Genomic DNA, 25184 nt, shown 5'->3' with positions numbered 1-25184 from the left:
CAAACACTGGAAGGAGTCAAGTTGAGGAGACAGAGAAGTATGGCCCAAAAGAGGGAACAGATCAAGGTTCTAGTGGGAGAACTAAGCAACAAGGAGATAGCCAACCTAACAGATGCAGAGTTCAAAACACCAGTGATAATGATGTTCACAGACTTGACACACAAAATTAAGTATGACAAACACATAAGGGAAGAAGCGAAGGCTAAGCTAAGAGAAACAAAGGAAAATCCATAGAAAACCAATGGTGAAGGGTAGGAAGCCAGAGTTCAAATCAGTGACTTGGACCATAAGGAAGAAATAAACAGTCAATGAGTATAGAATGAAGAAACAAGAATTGAAAAAAAACGAGGAGAGGTTTAGGAATCTCTGGGACAACTTTAAACGTGACAACATCTGAATCACAGGGGTGCCAGAAGGAAAAGAGGAAGAGCAAGAAATTGAAAACTTATCTGAAAAAAATAATGAAAGAAAACTTCTCTAATTTGGTGAAGGAAACAGACATACAAATTCAGGAAGCACACAGAGTCAAAAACAAGCTATATCCAAAGAGGACCATACCAAGACACATCATAATTTAAATGCCAAAGGTTGAGATCAAAGATGGCGGAGGAGTAAGTGGAAGCTATACTAACCTCCTCCGAGAACCAGTCTGGAATTACAACTTAATTGTGGAGAAATCATCTGGAATAACCAACTGAATGCTAGCTGGAGAGAAGCCTTATAACCAGAGAGAGACAGAAAAGGCCACTTCATCACAACATGACTGGTAGGAAATGCAGAGACATGGAAGGGCTGGCTGGGCTCCCATGGGTGGCAGTTGAAGAGACTGAGAAACAGCTCAGCAGCCGGGAGTTCCCCCTTAGAAGGGAGGGGTTTAAACCCCCAGCTGAGCTTCCCAGCCTACAGCAACAGAGCAGAAAGTAAGGTAGCATCCAGCTTTGAAAAGTGAAAAGCCTCAGGGTTTTTACTGCTGGCCTGAAAGTAACAGCTGGAGACAAAGAGCTCTTAAAGGGATCATGTTCAAAAATACATTGGCACCCACATACCCTGGGCTCCAGCAGAGGGGTGGGCAGAGAGGACTAGAGATGCTTAAGGAGAGTTTGAGGCAGCAGCTTTGAAAAGAGAACTGAGGGAGCAGCCGCTGGGTCCTAGTGCTGACCCATTGCCCATACTGCAGGCAGACCACTCCCGTCCAAGTGGCATCAGCCTGAGGGGAAGCAATAGCCCCACCCACAGGAACTAATCTGCTCCAGCCTCGTGCTTAGCCTGACGGCTGATCACTGATTGAATAGATTAACAACTAAAGAAGACAGACAAAGGCAGTAGATCTCTGGTAGTCTCCAACAGGCTGCCTAGTCCCAGAGAGGGACATGATCTGATACCACCAGGGGCAGATCCAAGAAGTGCAGATCAATCTAAGAAGCAAAAGCAAACAAGAAGAGTCACAAAAAATGAGGAGAAAGAGAAACAATCCCCCATCAAAAGGAAAGGAGGAATCCCCAGAAAGAGTGCTAAATGAAATAGAGGTAAGAAAACTACATGGAATTAAAAATATGGATTATAGGGAAGCTCAATGAGCTCAGTGGGCTCAAAGAAAACTACAAAGAACTCCAGGGAAACAAAAAGGAACTTACTGAGAATAACACCAGCATTAAAAAGGACACAGAAGCTCTCAATAAGAGCCAGGAGGAAATGAAGAATACAATCTCGGAATTGAAGAACACAGTAGAAGGAAACAAAAGCAGGTTAGAGGACGCAGAAGATTGGAAAAAAATTCCCAGGCAGTGTGACAGAATGAAAAAAGATTGAAAAAGAATGAAGAGGGTTTGAGAGCTGCAGGACAACATGAAACATAATATCCGTATCATAGGAATACCAGAAGGAGAAGAAGAAGAGCAAGGGATAGAAAATCTGTTTGAAAAAGAAATGACAGAAAACTTCCCTACTTTGATGAGAGAAAAAGTCACACAAGTCCAGGAAGCACTGAGGGTACCAAACAGGCCCACTCCAAGACATATCATAATTAAAATGGCAAAACTCAAAGACAAAGAGAGAATCCTAAGGGCAGCAAGAGAGAAACAGCTAATAACCTACAAGGGAGCTCTAAAAACGCTATCATCAGATTTCTCAACAGAAAGACTACAAGCCAGAAGGGAATGGCAAAAATATTCCAGGCAATGAAAAACAAAGGCCTACAACCAAGACTACTCTACCCAGCAAGGCTCTCATTAAAAATGGAAGGTGAAATAAGGAGTTTTCCAGACAAAAGAAGGCTAAAAGAATACATCTCCACCAAATCAGCACTGCAAGAGATGCTAAAGGGTCCGCTTTAAGAAGATGAAGAAACACGGAAAGACAGAGAGAAACACAGGTACAAAGGAAAAAATGACAATGATTAAGTACCTATCAATAATAATCTTAAATTTAAATGGATTAAACACACCAATCAAAAGACATAGGGTAGCCCTGGCTGGTGTGGCTCAGTGGATTGAGTGCCAGCCTGCAAACCAAAGGGTCACTGGTTCGATTCCCAGCCAAGGCACATGCCTGGGTTGCCCCAGTTGGGGGTGTGCAAAAGGCAACCACACATTGATGTTTCTCTCCCTCTCTCCCTCTTCCCCTCTCTCTAAAAATAAATTAAAATTTTTTTAAAAAAGACATAGGTAGCTGAATGGACTAGAAAGCATGACTCACACATATGCTGTCTACAACAGACCCACCTCAGAACAGAAGATCTACATAGACTGAAAGTGAAGGGATGAAAAAAATATTTCAAGCAAATGGACATGAAAGAAAAGCTGGGGTAGCAATACTTACATCAGACAAAACAGATTCCACAGTAAAGGCCATAAAAAGAGACAAAGAAGAACATTTCATATTACTTAAGGTAATAATCCATCAAGAAGATATAACCCTTGTAAACATATATGCACACAACAAAGAAACACCCAAATATATAAGGAAAATCTTGAAGGACTTCAAGAAGGATATTGACAGCAATACACTCATAGTAGGGGACTTTAACACCCCATTGTCAACAATGGACAGATCTTCCATGCAGAGAAACACCAAGAATATCGAGGCATTGAACAACACTCTAGATCAAATGGATTTAAATGATATATATAGAACTTTTCACTGAAAAGAGGCAAAATATATATTCTTTTCAGGTGCACATGGAACATTTTCAAAGATAGACTTCATGGCAGTACACAAAACAAGCCTTGACAAATTAAAGAAAACTGAAATTATATCAAGCACGTTCTCAGATCACAATTGCTTTAAACTGGAAATCAACCTCAAGGAAAAAACTCAGAAACATTCAAATTCATGGAAAATGAATAACACGTTATTAAATAATGAATGGGTTAACAATCACATCAAAGAAAGAATCAAAAAGTTTCTGGAAACAAATGATAATGTACACCCAACAGCCCAAAACCTATGGGACACAGCGAACGCAGTCCCAAGAGAAAGTTCATGGCAATACAGACATACCTAAAAAGGATGGTAGAATCTTAGTAGAATCTCAAATAAAAAATCTAACCCTACATTACAAGAACTAGAGGAACAACAACAAACAAAACCAAAGCAAGTAGAAGGAAGGAAATCATCAAGATCAGAGCAGAATTAAATGACACAGAGACTAAACAAACAATTCAAAAAAAACTCAATAAAATCAGAAGCTGGTCCTTTGAAAAGGTAAACAAAATTGACAAGCCTTTAACCAGGCTCATCAAGAACAAAAGAGGACCCAAATAAACAAAATCAGAAATGAAGGAGGAGAAATCACCACCAACACTACAGAAATACAAAGGATTGTAAGAAATTACTACAAACAACGGTATGACAAGAAATTTGTCAATCTAGATGAAATGGACAACTTTCTGGGAATATATCATCTTCCAAAACTGAATCAAGAAGAAGCAGAAAGCCTGAACAGACCAATAACAACTAGTGAAATTGAAGTGGTAATCAAAAAACTCCCTGCATACAAAAGCCCTGGACCGAATGACTTCACAGGTTAATGTTATAAAACACTTAAGGAAGAACAAACTCCTATTCTTCTCAAACTAATCCAAAATATCCAAGAGGAGGGAAAACTCCCAAACTCTTTCTATGAAGCCAGTATTACCCTAATTCCAAAACCAGATCAAGACACAACAAAGAAAGAAAACTACAGGCCAATATTGCTGATGAACATAGATGCTAAAATCCTCAACAAAATATTGGCAAACCAGAACCAGCAACGCATTAAAAAGATCATATACCTCGATCAAGTGGAATTCATCCCAGAAATGCAAGGATGGTTTAATAATTGCAAATCAATAAATGTAATACACCACATAAACAAAATGAAAGACAAAAACCACATGATCTATCAATAGATGCTGAAAAAACACTTGATATAGTACAACACCCACTTATGATAAAAGCACTCAACAAAATGGGAATAGAGGGAGCATATCTTAACATAATAAAGGCCATTTACGAGAAACCTGGAGTATCATACTCAATGGGTAAAAACTAAAAGCTTTCCACCTAAGATCAGGAACAAGACAAGGATGTCCACTCACTCCACTCCTATTCAACATAGTGTTAGAAGTCTACCCACAGCAGTCAGACAAGAAAAAGAAATAAAAGGCATCCAAATTGTGAAGAGGAAGTAAAGCTGTCATTATTTGCAGATGACATGATAGTGTACATAGAAAACCCTACAGACTCCACTAAAAAACTACTCAACCTAATAAATGAATTTGGCAAAATAGCAGTGTACGAAGTCAATATTCAGAAATATAAGGCATTTCTGTGCACCAACAATAAAATATCAGCGATAGAAACTAGAAAAAAATCCCATTTACTATAGCAACAATAAAAATAAAGTACTTAGGAATAAACTTAACAAGGAGGTAAAAGACCTGTACTCAAAAACCTACAAAACACTGAAGAAAGAAATTAAGGAAGATACAAATAAATGGAAGCATATATTATGTTCATGGATGGGAAAAATCAAAATCATTAAAATGTCCATACTACACAAAGCAATTTACAGATTCAACGCAATCCATGTTAAAATACCAATGGCGTATTTCACAGACCTAGAACAAATACTTCAAAAATATATATGGAACCCAAAAAGACCCTGAATAGCCGCAGCAATCTTGAGGAAGAAGAACACAGTAGGAGGAATCACAATACTTGATATCAAACTATACTACTACAAGGCCACTGTAATCAAAACAGTCTTGTACTGGCATAAAAATAGACATATAGATCAATGAAAAAGAATAGAGCCCAGGAATAAACACAGATCTATATGGACAACTAATATTTGATAAAGGGGGAAGGAACATAAAATGGAGTAAAAATAGCCTCTACAACAAATGGTGTTGGGGGAACTGGACAGGGACATGCAAAAAAATAAAATTAGACCACCAACTTACACCATACACCAGCATAAACTCAAGATGGACCAAAGACTTAAAAATAAGCCATGACACCATAAAAGTCCTTGAGGAAAACATAAGCAGGAAAATATCTCTATTCCCACACAGCAATATTTTCACCAATATATCTCCTAAGGCAAGGGAAATAAAGGAAAAAATAAACAAATGGGACTACATCAAACTAAAGAGTTCCTGCTCAGCAAAAGAAAACATCAGAAAGATGAAAAGGGAACCAACCATATGGGAAAACGTATTTGCCAATGATACCGCAGACAAGGGTCTGATCTCCAAAATATATAAAGACCTTATACAACTCTAGACCAAACAGACAACCCAATTAAAAAAATGGGCAAAGGACCTGAACAAACACTTCTCCAAAGAGGACATACAGAGGGTCCATAGACATATGAAAGAATGCTCAACATCACTAGCCATCAGAGATGCAAATAAAAACTACAATGAGATAACACCTCACACCAGTCAGAATAGCCATCATTAACAAATCAACAAACAAGTTTTGGCAAGGATGTGGAGAAAAGGGAAACCTAGTGCACTGCTGGTGGGAATGCAGACTGGTACAGCCACTATGGAAAACAGTATGGAATTTCCTCAAAAAACTAAAAATGGAACTGCCTTTTGATCCAGCAATTCTATTGCTAGGATTATACCTAAATACTTGAAACATCAATTCAGAAGAACCTATGCACCCCTATGTTCATAGCAGTGCTATTTACAATAGCCAAGTGCTGAAAATTGCCTAAGTGCCCATCTGTAGATGAGTGGATCAAAAAACTGTGGTACATTTACAAAATGGAATACTATGCAGCAGAAAGTAAAAACTCCTGCCATTTGCAACAACATGGATGGAACTGGAGAGAATTATCCTCAGCGAAATAAGCCAGGCAATGAAAGACAAATACCATATGATATCACCTAATACAGGAAACTAATGAACAGCACAAACAAATAAGCAAAATTGAACCAGAGGCATGTAAACAAGGAGCAGACTAACAATGACAAGCGGGGAGAGGGGAGGGAGTGAAGGGGGATAAGACGGGGAAGCGTCTAGTCAAGGAACTAGTATAAATGACCCATGGACATGGACAATGGGGTGGGGATTGACTGTAGAAGGGGTGGGGGGGAAGCAATGGGGGAAAAATTGGGACAAAAGTAATAGAAAAGCAATAAATACTTATTTTTTTAGTCTAGAAAAAAAAATTAAAATGCTAAAGGTTAAAGATAAAGAGAGAATCTTAGAAGCAGCAAGAGAAAAGCAGAGAGTTACCTACAATGGGGTGCCTATAAGTAATGAAAAGCAAGGACCTACAACCAAGATTACTTTATCTACCAAAGCTATCATTTAAAATAAAAGGGCAGATAAAGTGCTTCCCAGACAAGCTGAAGTTAAAGAAGTTCACTGTCACCAAGCCATTTATTATATGAAATGCTAAAGGGACTTATTTAAGAAAAAGAAGATCAAACTATGAACATTAAAATGACAACAAACTTGTAACTATCAACAACAGAATCTAAAAAATAAAAACAAAAATCTAAGCAAACAACCAGAACAGGAACAGAATTATAGGTATGGGGATCATTTCGAGGGTTAGCTGGGAGGGAGAAGGGGGAAAAATGAGGAAATGGTGAGGGACTAAGAAGCATAATTGGTAGGTACAAAATAGACAGGGGGATGTTAAGAATAGTATAGGAAAGGGAGAAGCCAAAGAACTTACATGCATGACGCATGGGCATGAACTAAGTGGTGAGGGACTGCTGGAGGGAAGGGGTATACTGGGAAGAGGGGAGCAAAGGGGGGGGGATGGGACAACTGTAACAGCATAATCAATAAAATATACCTTAAAAAAAATTTTCCTCCTTAACTCAGTTTGTGACCACTTACTGGGTACCCAGGACAGGGATAGGCCTGAGAAGTATTGGCCACTTTCTTTCTTCCACCTGGGCCCCTATAAGAGTGAAGATTTCTTTCTGTTCATCAGAGGATACTCAGGTCTGGACATCCACACCATATCTGAAGACAGTTCTGTTTGGTACAATGAGGGACAGTTTATTTGACTCAGACAAATAATAAAGTTTTTTTTTGTTTGTTTGTTTGTTTTTGAGCTCAGATCAAGTGTAGAAACCTTCATAATTACAGAGGTCAGTAGTAAATGCTTTTCATCATTGCTCAGAACTGATCAGCCTTTCATACACATGACCCCCACCCCCTGAATCTCATTCAGCAAGTCCTCAGTTATCCACTGTCATCTTAAAACACACACACACACACACACACACACACATGTGCACGCATGCATTTACATTTTTAAACTACTTCTTTATACTTTTGCTTCTCAGAACTATAGAGATCATGCATCAGGGAGATTGGAAGGTCTTCTGATGCTCATATTTGGCTATTTTCATCACCGATCCACTTTACTAAGAGCAGACCTCAGAGAAAAGTTTTTTTTTTTCTATTTAAAAAATAATACATATTACACAAAACTGAGAAATGCAGAAGGATAAAAAGAAGATATTAAGATTTATCCATAGTCCTGTCCTCCAAGATGGCCTCTTTCTCCCACATGGGTTGTGTGTCTGTCAACATGGTCATCATGGGGTTGTAAAAGCCTGTGTCTCTTGGAGGGTGGTTGGGCTCCCCTGGGCCCTGTCATGGTAGCCTTCCAGCCCCGGACTAAACAGCCTGCATCTGCAGATGGGGAGGGTGCCAGGCATAAAGCCATAAAGCCAATCCACCATCCAAGAGAGGACGGCCATGCCTAGGGAACCCACCTGGCTTCAGCCTTGCTCAGCTGCTACACCACACAAACCAAACTCCAGTGTTCTAGAGCTCACCTAAATGTGGAGTTTCCAGAACAAGCATTTTGTATTTCCCAAGGCTAAGTCTTTGGTATGCATATCTAGGGCCCAGACCCACAGTGTGCTAGTCTGGACTTACTTTTAGATCCTGAAACAGTTTTCCTGAAAGTATAATGCTAACATGTCCATTAGCACATGCTAGGCACAGGGAGGCAGGCCAGCATAATAATGCAGGCAAAGACTTAAGTCTAAGAATAAAAATAGAACTAAAAAAATACATATATATATACCACCACCACATATACACACTTCCTGTGAAAGAAACATGGCTTTCCTAATAAGCACCATGCACAAATGCTAAGGTAACTATCAGAGAATGAACCAGAGGAGGCCTACACAGCACTGCAAATGCTTAGAAGCTTTAGTTATGGAAAATTTCCACTTCTCTATAGTTCCATAAATTCCATCCTCCCCAAACACTGAGACAAGAATATATGCCTTGTTTCATAAGCAAGTATTTTCTCATTGTTCCACACCTGGGTTTATGATGCTACCCTATAACGATCACTATTTCCACAGTACCACATTTGAACAGTAAAGTCAGACGGAGGGCACTGGAAACACTCATGTGGGCCTCTTGCACTCTGCCACAAAGGTAAATCGTGAAATGGGTTAGAAGAGTGATGTTGTACTGTCTTTTTAAAAATATACCTACCTTTTGACTTATCAATCACATATCTAGGAATTTACTTTCTAGACATGTTTACACAATAACATATATATATATTATTACAGCATTAATTTTAGCAACAAAAAACAGAAACAAAAAACTGCACACCACTTAGTGTCATTTAAATAAACAACGACACATTCATGCTATGGGAAGTGGCAGCCCTGTAGAGACATCATCAGAACACTTGTAAGTAATGAAAGCCAGTTCCAAAACTATGTCACTGTAGGCCCCATCTGTGCATTTGATGTGATAAGCAGAGTATTCCCAGGGCTCCCCCAGGGAAGTGAGTGGTGAACTGGATGGAGTGGAAAGGAAGACTTTCAATTTTCACCTTCCATGATTCAATAGTGCTTGAATTTTGTTCACTAGAAGTACATATTATACAATAACAAATTTTTAAAAGCACTTAAGTATTAGGAAGGAAGGTGCTAACTGTCAAATCTGGCCACAGACGAGTGGTAAAAGCTGTCACATGGCCCTAATTTGCTCTTGTAGCAAAATTAGATCAGAAGTTCTGGAATAGTTTCAAATTGGACCTGCAGAAGTGTGTCCAGTGCCCACCTTCACACCTGCCGAGCCCCACTTTGGGCATCTGTCAGTGAGGGTCCCACTGGGTCAACCTGGTGATGACTAATGAAGCAACCCCATCTCTGGTGGACGCCAGCTCCAGGGTAAGGTTTTGCCACTCATTTGTCACGTGTCATGGCCAGTCACAGCCTCTATGACCTCATTTGTCACATCCCACTGTGATGTGAAGGTTAACGTGGAGCTCACCCCTACCTCACTCACAATGTAGGCAGACAGAACAAAGCAGAAAGGAGCTGCATGGCACCAGCACAGGACTGCAAAGACATGTTCATTTCCACAAGACCACCTGCACGGTGACCCAAGAGGCCACCTCTCCCCTAATGGCTATTGTTTAGAGCAGCACTGTCCAACGGAAGTTACCGTGCTGATGCAGATGTTGTTCTTCATCTGCACTATCCAAAAGGGAAGCTGCTGACCACATGTTGACTACTGAACATTTGGAATGTGGCTAGTATGATGGAATCCTTCATTTTATTCACTTTAATTGGCTTTAATTTTAACTTATATGGCCCCATGTGACTAGCAGCTCCCATAGTGGACAACACAGTTCTCGACTCTAGCTCTCTGGTGCCCATGGTTGAAACCTCATGCCCCTGGAATCCTCCTTCACTTGAGTCAAGGTCTTCTCAATTAACTCCCTTCCTGGCCTGCTCCACACCAGTGACCCAGAATCTACTCCTCAAGTACATCCCCATGGTCATCAGGCCACTTTTCCCCTCACTAAGGCTACTTACATACCCAGGTCCCCAAGTTTCTGGACACCCAGGGCCGGCCAGCCCACCCAGAGTTATGCCCACAGTTCCATTCTCCAGGGCACACACAGCCTAGGAGAAGCTGGAGGTGGACAGGCCCTGGACAGACACAGAGAAGCTCAACCCCAGCTGGTGGGCAAGAATGTCCAAGGCAGTCAGCTGGGGCTGATCACAGCTTCACGGGACATGAGGTGTAACTGCATGAAAAGATCATGTCTTGCTTCTCATTTAGCAACATGGTCAGAGACACAGATGCTAAATATGAGTCAGGTTAATTCCGGAACACTAAATTCCACATACGAGATGTAATTGCAAGGGAAGTGTAAGACCTATTTTATAAATCCCTGGGAAAACCATGATTTCATGATCATGAAGCTGGGGGCAGGAGTGACCTGCATCTAACTTGGAGGGCCCTGAACATGGTTTACACACCAATCCCAGGAAAACAGTGCTGAGATCGCGCAGTGCAAATTCTGGAAAATAAAAAATAAAGGACATGCCCTGGCTGGTGTGGCTCAGTGGATTGAGCACCAGCCTGAGAACCAAAAGGTCGCTGGTTCAATTCCCAGTCAGGGCACATACCTGGGCTGCAGGCCAAGTCCCTGGTTGGGGGCATGCAAAAGGCAACCAATCAATGTTTCTCTTGCACATAGATGTTTCTCTCCCTCTCTTTCTCCCTCCCTTACCCTCTCTCTAAAAATAAATAAAATGTTTAAAAATTAATTAATTAATTACAAGAAATATTTCCCCATGTTTTCAGACTCTCAGACACCCTAAAGAATTAAGAAATTCACCTTTCAGGTGTCTTATCAGCCACATGTCTTACTCCTTGTGGCCATTTTCAGTTTGGTCCTTTCTGACTGCCCGACATGGTTGTTTGTGTGGCTAAGAATGCCATATTGCAACCTTGCAGTGAGAGCCCCCCAGTGTCTGGGCTAATCAATACTAATTTTGACTTTTATATTTTCCAGGGTTTTATTTATTTTTAAATTACACTGGTACCTTGATACTCATTGTTAATTCATCCCAGAACTTGTGATGAGTGGCGAAACCAATGAGTACCAAGAGATGAAGCATTTTCTCTTACAGGGTGGAGTCATGACTCATACACATTCTAGCAAGTGCAACAAGTCCCAGTGAAGCACCTAGTGCTGAAACATTTTTTTCTCATCAAAATGAGACGAGTACAGGGTTTGACGAGTTCTGAAGCCAACGAGCACCAAGGTATGACTGTATATCTAATTCATCCAAGACTTACATTTTTAGAGGGTTGCAAGAAGACTCTTCCAAATCTTGAATATGCTGCTTAAGATCACTGCCTCAACATATCTCCTCCCATCTGAAATGAGGCTCTCTTCCCTCATTGTAGTTCTTAGGGATGATGCCATCTACTTCAGAACCATTCTGTTCCCACACCTGGCTGGCCCTGGGCCAGCACTGTACTTGTACTTACAATAGTTTGGTAATACAGAATACATTCACACATCAGACAAAACAGGCCTTCCAAAAGCCACTTAAAACTCTATCCAATATCTTACCTACTTTTCCCTCCAGATGGGACTTTTGGAATAGTTTTGTCAACTTAAGAGGGGGAAAAATCCCGTTGAAATTTTGGCTGGAAGAATAATAAACCACTAAGTGAACTTTGGAATAACTACCATTTTATCTATAATATTTCATTGTTCTTCTCCTGGACAATGGTGTTTCTTTCCTCTTCAAATTTTGTCTTATACTACCTTAGTTGAGCTGCTTTGTGGTTGGTTTCACACAGGCATAAAGTCAGGTCTTCCTGTTACTGTAGACAGTTTTAGTTGGAGTGCCAGGGAGTCTCCCCAATTGGTCAAGAAGGTAGCAGGGGGACGTTTTTACATTGAGCAGGCCAAAAGCTTGGAATATGAATAGATAGGGCCCTGAGGGCACCAAAAGCTAGAAAGGTAATTGGATAGGAAAAAATTCCTCCCCTCCCTATCCCTATAAGAACCTCCAGCTTGAGCAAGAAGATTGAGATGGTCTTTGAGATAAAGTTCACCACTCTCCCAGGTCATGCAACAACTGAATATAACCTCTCTTCCTTTGCACCAGCACCTACATCATGAGTTCGGTTTTTGTTGTGGCAGGCAGCCAAGCCTCCATTTTGTTCAGTCAGTTTTTGGTGACTCTGGAAGGACAAGATGGACCTTGGTAATTTCTGGAGGGCCCGGGCTGAGGTCCCAGCTGCCCTGGCAAGCTGACTCTGGGAGAGCATGACTGTGGGGTTTCCCAGCAGCTGCTGAGAGCTGTTCTTGGGGAATATCCCTGCACTCTTTCTCAAGGCCTCAGCCATCTGAAATGCTTGGCTGGTGAAAGGAAACGAATCTGGGGAGCACAAAGACTCTGAGACTGGTAAGTCAAACCAGCATGCAAACCAGGGGTCCTCTATCCCTGCCCCTTGGGCTTTGTGTCACTCAGGCTTTGTACCACTCAGGCTTTGTACCACTTGCATCCAGTTAGGACCATTTGTGGTACCAAGCCACTTGGGCTTTGTGCCATTTGGGTCCAGTGAGGAACACTTGTGGTATTGGTTGCCCGGAGATAAGACACTAAGCTTGCTTGTGAGCACTAGTTTGGAATAACAGAATTTTAGATTCAAGTTTTGTTTATATGGTCCCACTTTGTCTGAGGTCTTGTTATGGTTTTGGGTTTGTACTTTTGTGCCATCAGGAGTTCTTCTGTTTCGACTCCTGAAAGAAGTTCAATGTGCCGAACTTGAGCAGAGTGATCCATGTACAGCTGTGATCCAATCACTAGGAAGGAATTGGTTTTCAATTGCAATATTGCTTGGCCTGATATACTTTAGACTATGGGGGAAAATGGCCCCTAAATGGTTCCCTAAATTATTTTGCCAACGGTCAGGGAAATGGAACAAAATCCCTCATGTCCAGGAGTTTATGTCTTTACACAATAAGGATTCAGCAAAGAAAGGAAACAACCTAAGGATACAGAGAAGGGAATTGGCTTCAAAACACTCCCTGACAGTAAGTCAGAGGAAGAAAAAGAAAATGAGGAAGTGAGTCTCTTTAATGTCCTGAACCCAGGAGACACAGGATTAGCGGCAGGAAGATATCACCCACCACTATACCTGCTGCTAGATACCCCTGAAATAGGTCCCAGAGGGGCAAGAGCCCCACCCCTATATGAGGAAGGAATGGTCTCCCCCTCAAAGACCTGGCAGAGCACCCAGTCTGGCCAGGGAACATCCCTATCTGAAGCAGGACAGTTCCCTTTGAGGCAATACCCTACAGGTGGAATAACCAGGAAGGCCAGGCCACTGGATACTACTGGGTCTGTACTCCATTTTCCCTTCATATTTACTAAAATGGAAGAATTCCAACCCCTCATATAAGAAGAGTCCTCAGAAAATGGTGGATCTTATTACCTCCATTTTTGCTACTCACCAACAAACTGGGCAGATGTACAGGCTCTCCTTAACACCCTGCCAATGGTGGATGAAAGGCGGCTAGTTATAAATAAGGCTAATGAAGAGGCTCATCACATCCATCAAGACAATCCCAACGTAACCCCCAACCTAGCCAGGGCAATTCCTTTGACAGAGCCCAACTGGGACCTGAGTAGCGAGAACCTAGCCTCACAAAAGGCACAAGAGCTTGAATATAATATGTGCTATTCAACAGAAGTCAAACAAAGACCATTCTGAATTTTTAGAAAGGATTTATCAGGCCTACTGAAAGCACTCTGATACACAGGCACCAGAATATGTCTGGATGGTAAAACATGACTTTTATTGAGCAGAGTACCCTTAATGTCAGAAGGAAGCTCCAACGTTTAGATGGAGCATTGGGAATAATACCTTACCAGCTGGTGGACATAGCTTTCATCATGCCTGGGATAAAAAGGGAATGAAAGCAGGCTCCCATTTTCTTAGGAACAGAGTGGGGAAACCAGACGGAGAGGCAGGACCCAAAGGGAAAAGGAAAAGACCCATTAAGCACTAATCAATGTGCCAAGTGCAAGGAAGAGGGCCACAGAGAAAGGACTACCCAGAACTCAAAAGGAAAAATAGAAAGGAGAAACCCTCACTGAGAAATGTTGGAAAGGAGAGTACTAGCTGACAACAGGGCACTTTGGAAAGTATCAAGCCATTTTATTAGACAACCCAAATGTTGCCTTGCAAATCACCACTAATTTAAATCTCATCACCCTACTCCTGAACTCAAAGGGAATCTCAGACCTCCATAAATACTGCTTAAAATCACTGACAAAATTTTTTCCAGCAGACCAAATCTACTGGACCAGCTGCTGACAGAACTTAACTGGGAATTACAAACAGATGGGAGCAGCTTCACGGGGAGAATGGTCAACAAAGAGCTCGTCAACAAAGAGCTGGGTACACAGCAGTCAGGTAATAGAAGCTCAGTCCCTTGCTGTAGGAACTTCAGCACAAAAGGCTGAACTTATAAGCCCTCATCAGAGCCTTTGAATTATCCCAGGGCAAAAATGATAACATCTACACTGACTAAATATGCCTTCATGGTAGTCCATGCCCATGGGGCAATATGGAAAGAAATCAGGCTCTTAACGTCAGGGAATAAGGACATCAAACCAGATTGTCAAAATGTACTGCCCAGGACACCAGAAGAACCATTACCAAACAAGCCAAGAAACCAAACTGCCAATAACGCAGCAAAACAAGCTGCCCCAGGGCCACAATTTCTTGGGGCTTTAATTTCCCACCTGGACTTGTCAGAATTTAAACCACATTACATGGAACAAGATGAGTACTGGGGCCCATGCATGGGGATTCTCTAACACTAACCCTAATTCTATATTGAAGATCAACACTCAAGGTATAATCTTACTCCCTGAAGCTCTAGTATATGACATCCTCAAATATGTACATGAAGGGACCCATTACAGAAAGAATGCTTTAATGGACCTCATTAGACCACATTTGAAGGGCCTTTACTTACAAAGGACCATTCAGAAGATTACCCAAGTCTGTTAGATATGCGCCAAGAACAATCCTAAAACAGAATGTGCCCAACAGTAAAGGGAGTACAATGTAAAGGAATATCCATTTGAAGACTGGCAAGTTGACTTTACACAGACTCCTAAAACCATGGGAAACTTTAAATCTTTATTAGTTTTTGTAGATACTTTTTCTGGATAAGTAGAGACACACCCCATTAGACCCGAGAGGGCAACTAAGATCGCAAAACTTCTAATAAAAAAAAATAACCCCTAGGTTTAGACTTGCTCACAGCATTCAAAGCAACAATGGACCATTGTTCACTTCAGAAATCTCCCAAAGACAGGACAAGCACTATAGATTCAAAGGAAACTACATGCATTTTGGAGACCCCAATCTATGAGGAAGATGGAGAAAATGAACTACACAATAAAGAAGACCCTGGAGAAAATATGCCAGGAAACACATCTGAAATGGGACCAGACACTCCCTATTGCCTTGCTCCGGATTAAGGAAGCACCCCAACGTGGGCTTAAATTAAGCCTTTTGAAAGTTTATGGGAGACCTTTCTAAATTTGTTTTAGGAATACCCCCTTTAGATTTAGAAAATGAATCAAAAAACAAACAATATGTACAACACCTAGAGCGAACATTAACAATTTTGCACAAGTTTGCTCGTTGCAGGTCCATTAGCCCATCTGATGTACCCTTACGCCTGTTCCAGCCAGGACACTGAGTCTTACTATAAAGATCTGGATGACTCAAGGTGCTAAATAGCAGTTAACTGAGCAAAGCACCAGTCCCCATGACATCCTGCTGACAACACAATCTTCCCTAAAGCTCATGGAAGTCAAGCCTTGAATCTACCACACAAGGATAAAGCAGGTGCAAGATGAGGAGAGCTTGGATCTTGCTGATGTTGTTGATACTGAAATGGAAAGCTGGACCTGCACTCCTGAGGGAAATTTTAAATTCCTCTTTCAGAGAGGGACAGTACCTCACAAAGCTAAATGACAATGTTACTTTTTATTTTTATTTTGCATTTCCCAGAGAGTGGCTTCCTCTGGGAAATTTATTCTGTTGTTGGGTATGCCAACCAATGCCCTGTTCAGGGTTAGATAATGGGGACCCTTTATTCTCTCAAGTTTCCCCTGTACTACTAGACATACCCCTCACTAAACACTTGATTGTCTGTCTGCACAACAGGTCTCACTTTGAAAGCCCATCTGCAATACCATCTCTGGAAATATGAAGCGGCCTAACAGCTTTGCCTGTTCAGCAGTGCCACCCAGTAGACACTGTGTATGCCACCGTCCAAAGACAGCAATCCTTCTCCTTCAAGTAAAGGCTTCCTTCCATTCCTGGCCAACCCCTTCCTTTAGTAGGTAATAAGAACCTCAGGACCTGGGGAGAGGTAAGACTACATCCTTTGACAGCAGGAAGTAACTACAGGAGATACCTTCATCCATCTGCCCTTGTAAGATTACAAAGGTCCAGAATTTCAAAGGTGGGAGTTGTTACCATAGACAGAGAGCCAGGAAGTCTCCCCAACTAGCCAAGATGACGACAGCGGTAGGTTTTTATGCTGAGTGCGCCAACAGCTAGGTAAACGAATGGATAAGGCCCAAATGCACCAAAAGCTAGAAAGATGATTGGATAGGAAAAAAGCCCTCCCCTCCTTATCCCTATCCCTATAAGAACCTCAGGCTTGGACTTCCAGCCAAGATGGAAGTGTAGACAGACATGCTGCATCTCTCTCCACAACTGAGAAGGAATACAACTACCTCAAAACTAGAAACAACCAGAAGTTCCAGAAAATCAAAGTGCATGGAAGTCCATCAAACAAAGATAAAAAGAAGAAATACTCATCCAGACAGGTAGGAGGGTTGGAGCAGGGACAAAGAGGACTTGGTGTGGTGGCAGCAGCAGCGATGGCCATGGCAGGCCAGCAGAAAGCGCAGTCACACGTTTTAAAGTCAGGAGGGACACCTGGGGAACGTTCCCAGCTCCTCACGGGACCTCACAGCCCACGATCCCAGTACCGGGGAAAATCAAGCCTCATTGCCTCTGACTGTGCAGACCAGTGGGGGTTGGGGTGGAGGCAGAAACTGTCAGTCTCTCAGCAGAATCCGCTCGTTTAAAGGGCCCCCACGGACCTAGAACGTCCGCAGACCCACCCACTCTGGGAACCACGGCCAGGGCAGCAGCCAGAGGGGCACCAGTCCGGTGCGGAAGTGGGAGAGGTGCCTGGAAAGGGGGCGAGTGCTGGGCAGGAGGCATTGTTCCCTCTTGAACCCCTCCCCCCACATACAGGTTCATAACGTGGTGAAACAGGTCACCCTGTACTGACGAATGCCTAAGGCTCCGCCCCTTACAACGTAACAGGAGGGACAGCTCTACCTGGGACGCAGAGGCAAACAAACAAAGGAGCCTGTCAGAATGAGGAGGCAGAGAAGTATGGCCCAAAAGGGGAAACGGATCAAGGTTCTAGTGGGAGAGCTAAGCCAACCTAACAGATGAGGAAATAGACAACCTAACAGACGCAGAATTCAAAATACTGGTGATAAAGATGCTCACAGGCTGGACAGATATGCTTGAGTATGGCAAATGCATAAGAGAAGAATTGAAGGCTATGCTAAGTGAAATGAAGGAAAATCCTCACAAAACCAATGGTGAAGGGAAGGAAACCGGGGTTCAAATCAATGATTTGGAACATAAGGAAGAAGAAAATAGTCAACTAGTGCAGAATGAGGAAGCAAGAATTGAAAAAAAATGAGGAGAACTGCCCAAATTATGGGAAAAAGATGGACATACAGGTCCGGGAAGCATGGAGTGTCCCAGGAGAACTGGACCCAGAGGGGACCACACCAGGATGCATTATGATTGAGATACCAAAGGTGAAAGAAAGATAAAGACAGAGTCCTGGGGGCAGCAAGAGACAGGCGGAAGTTGCCTACAGGGGGGCGCCTACAGGACCATCAGCTGGTTTCTCAGAGGACACTTTGCAGGCAGGAAGGGACTGGCAAGCAGTATTCAATGTGATGAAAAGCAACCTACAGCCAAGATTACTCTATCCAGCAAAGCTATCACTTAAAATGGAAGGGCTGATGAAGTGCTTCCCAGACAAGGTAAAGCTGAAGGAGTTTATCATCACCAAGCCATTATATGAAATGTCAAAGGGACTTACTTAAGAAAAAGAAAATCAAAACTATGAACACTAAAATGACAACAAACTCACAACTATCAACAACTGAATCTAAAAATTAAAAACAAAATCCAACTAAGCAAACCAGAATAGGAACAGAATCATAAGTATGGGGATCACTTAGAGGGTTATCAGTTGGGAACGGGGAGGGGGAGAAATGGGGGAATGGTGCAGGGACTAATAAGTATAATCAGTTGGTACAAAATAGACAGGAGGGGTGTTAAGAATAATATAGGGAAGGGTGAAGCCATGCACGACCCATGGACATGAACTAAGGGGGGTGGGATTGCTGGAGCGAAGGGGTTACTAGGCAGAGGGGAGCAAAGGGGAAAAAAATTGGAACTACTGTAACAACATAATCAATAAAATATACTTTAAAAAAATAAAATTAAAAATAAAAATGAACCTCAGGCTTGAGCAAGAAGATTGATGAGGTGGTCTTTGAGATGGGAGTTCACAATTCTCCTAGGTCACACAACACCAGAATAAAACCTCTTTCCTCTTGCACCAGCACCTGCCTCATGAGTTTGGTTTTTGTTGTGGCAGGCAGCTGAACCTCTGTTTTGTTTAGTTACATTCCTCCTAATAAGGTTCTCTATTTCCTGCAAATTAGGACTATTTTGCCTTCCATATTATTATCACATTTTTGTTTCATGCCTTATCTCAGCTGTCTAAAGCCATACATGTGGTCATAATGGACACAGGACACATATGTTGGGGAGCCAGAAATCAGACTGGCTCTTAGTCCCATCCCTGTCTTCACATCTCAAATGCCCTTGTCCCTAGGTCAAGTGGAACATCACCTTCAACAAGGGTAGTGTGCCCTCCTTCCAGCCTGTGGAGGCAGGGCTAGGGCTGAGCGGCTGGACTTTTAAAAGGCCTGAGAAGTTGACCTGAACTATGGGTGCAGGTGGCTGGTCCCTGATCCTCAGCAGGAGCCCAAAGCCACTCACAGAGTTTGGGTCCCCTCACATGGATCAAGGCACTGCATGAGCAAACGCTTCCCACAAAGTTGGGAGGAGAATGACTAAGAAAGGTAATATAGCTTCACAAAGGGGCAAGAAAGGGAAACCCAGACAAAGACATAGGACCTTATGTACCCAACATAGGTCTAAACATTTCAAAACCCCTAAGATGCCTCATCAAGACAAATGCAATTAAATTTCCAAATTAACTAGTCAGTGACTTGAAAGAAGACATGAGACTCAAATGAGTGATCAATATGTGAACATGAAATATGAACTCACTGGTCCAATTTCTATAGTAATATGAACCAGAATGATAATAGAAACTAATGTTCTATAGTATATATTCCATTAAATAACTGGGATAGGAGTTAGGGAAGACAAGACACTGGGGGAGTTGGGGAAGGTGATTATCATTGATCCTTAAAAATATTATCCTACCATTATTGACTCAACAAACACACAGAAACAAATAAAGCTATGCTAAAATACCAGGTGAGGTATGCAACAGGATCACAGAAGACAGTCAAACATTTAAGAGATTCGCTGTCCCCTGACTGAGGCTCATTCACAGGACTTGCTCTAGCCAAAGATACTGGCTGGAAATGTGCCCTTTTATAGTTCTATCATCTATGAGAATGGCCTTCACCCTGAGTGTCACGGAAGCCTCAGCCTGAGCCCCAGAATGAACATATAATGAACAGACCTATGCTCGACCTGCAGCAAGGAGCCAAACCCAGTAGTGTGAATAGCCACTGAACTGAGACAACATACATCAGTCAACTTCCAGCCAATTCAACAGAAGCATGAACATGAATAAGTGCTGGTGTAAGCCACTGAAATCTAAAATGTTTGTTATGCAGTCTTGTGGTAATAATTGACATAGATGGCTTCCCCAAAGGGACTCCATAAGCCATTTAAAGATAGCCTTTCCCTCCAAGTTCAAAAAGAAATAAAAGCTACTTACCAGGCTCACCTTTCTTCTTTGAACCAGACTTCTTCTTTGCAGGAGCCTCTTGCTTTGGTGCCTCCTGGCTCTGAACCATATCTGCACTTTTGCTCTGGTTAGGAGCTGACTCTTTCTTTTTACCCTGATTGGCAGACGCATCCACCTTTTTGCCCTGGTTGGGGGACCCTTCTGACTTTTTGCTCTGGTTTGGAGTTCCCTCTGCCTTCTTGCCTTGACCGGGGGCCCCATCTGCTTTTTTCCCCTGGTTTGCAATACCCTCTGCCTTTGTGCCCTGATTAGCAACTGAATCTGCCTTTTTGCCCTGATTCTGAGCCCCCTCTGCCTTTTTGCCCTGATTCTGGGACACCTCCACCTTTTTGCCCTGGTTGGGAGCCCCCTCAGTCTTTTTGCCCTGGTTCTGAGTCCCCTCCACCTTTTTGCCCTGGTTCTGAGCCCCCTCCACCTTCTTGCCCTGGTTGGAGGTCCCCTCTGCCTTTTTACCCTGCTTGGCGGTGCTCTCTGCCTTTTTACCCTGGTTAGGGGTCCCTTCAGCATTTTTTCCCTGGTTTGCGGTCCCTTCTGCCTTTTTTCCTTGGTTCTGGGCCCCCTCTGCCTTTTTGCTTTGGTTCTGGGCCCCCTCTGCCTTTCTACCCTGGGTGGGGGTTCCCTCCATCTTTTTGCTCTGATTTTGAACAACTTCTATCTTTTTGCCCTGATTGGGGCTTCCCTCTGCCTTTTTGCTCTGCTTTGGGGTTCCCTCTTCTTTTTTGCCCTGGTTGGAGGCCCCCTCTGCCTTTTTACCCTGATTCTGGGTCCCCTCTACTTTTTTGCCTTGGTTGGGGCTCCCTTCAGCCTTTTTACCCTGGTTAGGGGCCCTTTCTGCTTTTTTTCCCTGGTTCTGGGCTCCCTCTGTTTTTTTTCCCTGGTTCTGGGCCCCCTCTGCCTTTTTTCCGTGGTTTGCAACCCCTTCTACCTTTTTGCCCTGATTTTGGGCCCCTTCTGCCTTTCTGCCCTGGTTGGGGGTTCCTTCCACCTTTTTGCCCTGATTGGAAGTTCCCTCTCCCTTTTTGCTCTGGTTCGGTGTTCCCGCTCCCTTTTTTCCCTGGTTCTGGGTCCCCTCTGCCTTTTTGCCCTGCACAGCACTTGTGGCTGGGGTACTGGACTTGGCCCCCACTGGGGGCACAACCACCATAGGCACCTCCTTAGGAGCAGTTTCTAAGATGGCAGCTTTTGAGGCAAGAACCTGGATAGAATTCACTACAGAACTGACTGCTGGTTCCACCTTTGCTACTTTTTTCTCCTTCTTCTTTTTGTCCTTAGGGGAGGAGGCCATCTTCTCTTGGGGCATGGCTGGTACTGTGGCTATAGGGGTCATGACCACAGGGGGATGGACTGGGTTTGGAGCCACAGCCACTGCAGGTGCCCTCACTGGGTCTTTGAGGAGGATGGTCATGTTGGGGGCTGAATCATGGTCAGGTATCTTCCCATTGGGTTTCTCTTCCTTTTTCTTGGTCTTTCCTTTTTTCTCTACTGTTTTCTCCTTCTTTTTCTTCTCTACTTTCTGGTGATGAGTTTTAGCCATTTCCTTGCGCTGGTTGGCTAGAGCTTCTTCATATGATGTCTCCTTCATTGAGAAGGTGGACACCAGGAAGATGCCAATGGCAGAAACCACCATGAATCCACCAAAAACTACAACCCCCAAGGTTTGAGTGTCGTAAATGTCCATTCTGGCTTGCTTCCCGTTCACCTGCCAAACACATACACACAGATTACCTTTTGCAGAAACCAAGACATTCAGTTTCCACCCCCACCCCCACCACCAAACTTAAGGTTTCATTAATTCTTAAGACTGATGAAGTCAAAGAAGAAACAAATCCAGGCAATCTCTGATATCATACATTGTTAGCTGCTCCTACTTAGAAGTGAGCAATTTTTAAGCAAGATATGAGTAGTCCTTTTCAGTGCCAGCGGGTACAAAACACTAGAGAGATGGCAGAGTGCAGTCTGTACTTCGGGCACATGATGCCCTAGAGACTCAGAAGCCTCAATTACAATTCAGATATTCCCCACTGCGGGAGTTAAAAATGCACATGAGTACAAGCACAGGCCAGGTAAGAAACAATGGGGAGTGGTGAGTACTGTGGCAAAAATGCCTCACTAAATTAGGGAGCAAGGGTCAACCAGTCATAGCTGATTGTTGTAGAAATGTAAACACTGTTCCAATAGATCTTTTGCTTTTTTCACAGTAGGCTAGAAACCTTTTTTATTCAATGTGTAATTGACAAGTTTAAAAAATACCACATGAGCCAGATATAGTAGGCAGTTAAACATGAGCAGCGTAGGAACAATAAACCAGATATGACAGGTCACCAGGGCAGAAAGCCCCAGGTGCCTAGCAACAGACTATTGTAAGGTGGGACCTTGCCCCCATGGTGACCTTTTTCATATCACTGGTCATGTGCTTCAGACCCTCCCCTGACCTTTCCTCCCCTGGCATGTCACTAGTCATACAGTAGACCCACTCACAGGAGGAACAAGAGGGCAGGAGAAAAGCCTCATACAACTCCCATACAAGTCCTTGCACGACCACTCCATTAAGCATTAAGTCCCCAAGACAATGAGGTTCTGACCCACACCAAATAATCTTATGAACCAAGCCTAGACTCTGTTGACTATAGGGATAAGATTTTGGTCAAACTAGATTTAACTTTGAAAGAGATAACATCTAGGCCAGTTGTATTTCAGCTCCAGACCCCAGAAAAACAGCAAGGCCAAGTAGGTGATGTCATGGCTGACATCAGGAATAGAGGCCAAGACTAACAAACCACCCCCCCCAAGCCACACCTCCCTTCCTCCAGCACCAACCAATCAGAGGCGACCAGGACCCTGAAAAGACACACCTGAAAACTGAAGATTATTCTATTGAGATCCCCGAGAGACCTTCAGATAAAAGCCCTTAAAACCCTGCATGTGCTCCCTCTCTCCAGCAAGTCTGCTCCTTTCCCCACCCCCTTATTTCCCTCAAGGCATGTACCCTTTCTTTCTCCTAAGCTCCAAGGGCCCTTCTTTGGCTCTGGAACTTGTTTCCTGAGTCCATGAAGCCTAGCTGGCTCACTTCTTCCACCTTTGTGACTTTCCAAATAAACTTTGGCTTGTATTTGAGTCTTGGCTCTGAATTCTTTCCTAGCCAAACTCAAGGACCGAGGTCTAACATCTGGTGCCATTTGCCATTAACGAGCCAAACCAAACACTTCTGCAGGCTTTCAGCAGCATACATTCTGGCCAGCAGGCACCTGGTGTGCTATCTCAAGTCACCTCCCTTTCCCCCAGTGCTGACAAACACAACTGCCCAGGGTCAGGAATGAAAGTTTTTTCATTACAATTCTGAAAACTGACCAAGAACTTGATGAGGAAAAATGGCCTTTGGCCCGCAATAGCTGCTGAAGAGTTATGAAACCTGCAATTCACACATTCGGAAGCAGGAGGTATCAGTCTTAGCCCACAAAAGACTACAGGTTTGGAATTTCACATCTGGAGGCTGTAAAGAGGGAGGGAGGAATGACAGTGTCATCAGGCCCAATCCTCACCCCAGAGAGCGGGTCCTTTGCCTGGTAACACATTCCAAACCAAGAGGAAGAACTACCCCTTCTCATTGCCCATGGTTCAAAGTCAAAAGGGCCAGAACCAGCCTGGTCCACACTTTCTTGGCTGACAGGCCAGGCTAGGCTTGACTTCAGTGAGGAACTCCAAGATTTATTTATTCGGATACACTCAACTTTTATCAACTAATTTTGATGTCAGTATCACATTCCCAGCTCCAAGAATGGGAGTGAAAAACAGAGCCTAGCCCGCTACAGAGGATCATTGATGGAATTAGTGAACAGAATGTGAGTGTAAGACAGGTGGGTAAGGGAAAGTGTAAAGAGAGCAAAGAAGAGGAGCATGAGAGGTGGATTCTTCTCCCCAGCATAACCCTCCCAAATCTCTAGACACAGCATCCAGGCCAGGTCCGGGCTTGCCAGTGGCTTAAAAGTTGAGATTCCTCTTCCAGTGGGAGTGGGAGAGGGAAACAGAGTTGGAATTTCTAAATATGGAATCTAAATTTTTACCTTAGGGCATTTTAAAGAAGGAAGAAAGAAAGACTGTTTTAAATGTCTCAGCATTATGTTCTAAGAAAAATCACTGTTTTCTCAAAACGAGTGCACTATTTCATTTTTTTTTTTTTTTTGTCATCAAAAAAATTTTTTTCATTGCTTTTTAGAAAGGGGGAGAAACATCGATGCAGAAGAAAGACATCGACAGGTTGCCTTCCATTTGCACCCAGACCCGGGATCATACGTGCCTGGACCAGGGATCAAAACCACAAGCTATGTACCTGCCCCAACTGGGAATCAAACCAGCAACCCAAGACACAAGCACACTATTTCATTGTGCCTTTCTAATAAAACCCTTGCAGGAAGATGGTTTAATGTGCTCCTGACAAAAACACACATGTGCTTTCTGCGGTGGTAACTCCATCAGCTGCAGTTGTAATACTGCTCCTAGCCTATCACCCTGGATCTGCAGAACCAAGTCAAACTCTTCATTCCAGCTGTAACCTCTGAGGTGGACTCACGGAACCTTCAGCCTGGGCAAGTGGATCCTGACCTCTGGCCACAGGTTCCAACAGCATGATCCACAGCCAGGGTGCCCTCATTTATGAGGGTTGATAGAAACTGTCCCAAGTTAAGTCCTTCCAGGAAGATACTCACAGTGTTGAAAA

At 43.2% G+C, this 25184-nt stretch overlaps 1 protein-coding gene and 2 non-coding genes across 5 annotated transcripts in view; all 3 read right to left on the bottom strand.

The window, feature by feature from the left end:
• RRBP1 (ribosome binding protein 1) overlaps window positions 1–25184 on the bottom strand; it is a 90024-nt gene that overhangs the window by 37913 nt on the left and 26927 nt on the right. For all 3 annotated transcript variants that reach the window (XM_090286019.1, XM_090286020.1, XM_090286021.1), the window contains exon 2: window positions 20441–22169. In XM_090286019.1, the coding sequence (XP_090142145.1) occupies window positions 20441–22148 (1708 nt within the window). In that variant the 5' untranslated portion in view covers window positions 22149–22169. The remainder of the gene's footprint in view (window positions 1–20440; window positions 22170–25184) is intronic.
• Window positions 7565–7634, bottom strand: LOC150003157 (small nucleolar RNA U2-30). Its single transcript, XR_016512892.1, has one exon. It is a non-coding gene; the product is annotated as a small nucleolar RNA U2-30 (small nucleolar RNA).
• On the bottom strand, window positions 7797–7876 carry LOC150003156 (small nucleolar RNA U2-19). The gene has a single exon (XR_016512887.1). It is a non-coding gene; the product is annotated as a small nucleolar RNA U2-19 (small nucleolar RNA).

The sequence above is a fragment of the Furipterus horrens genome, unplaced genomic scaffold (assembly GCF_987537825.1).
Source record: "Furipterus horrens unplaced genomic scaffold, mFurHor1.1.pri manual_scaffold_8, whole genome shotgun sequence".
Lineage (NCBI taxonomy): Eukaryota > Metazoa > Chordata > Mammalia > Chiroptera > Furipteridae > Furipterus > Furipterus horrens.
The sequence above is the reverse complement of the archived record's forward strand: the minus strand, read 5'-3'. Positions and strand labels throughout refer to the sequence as shown.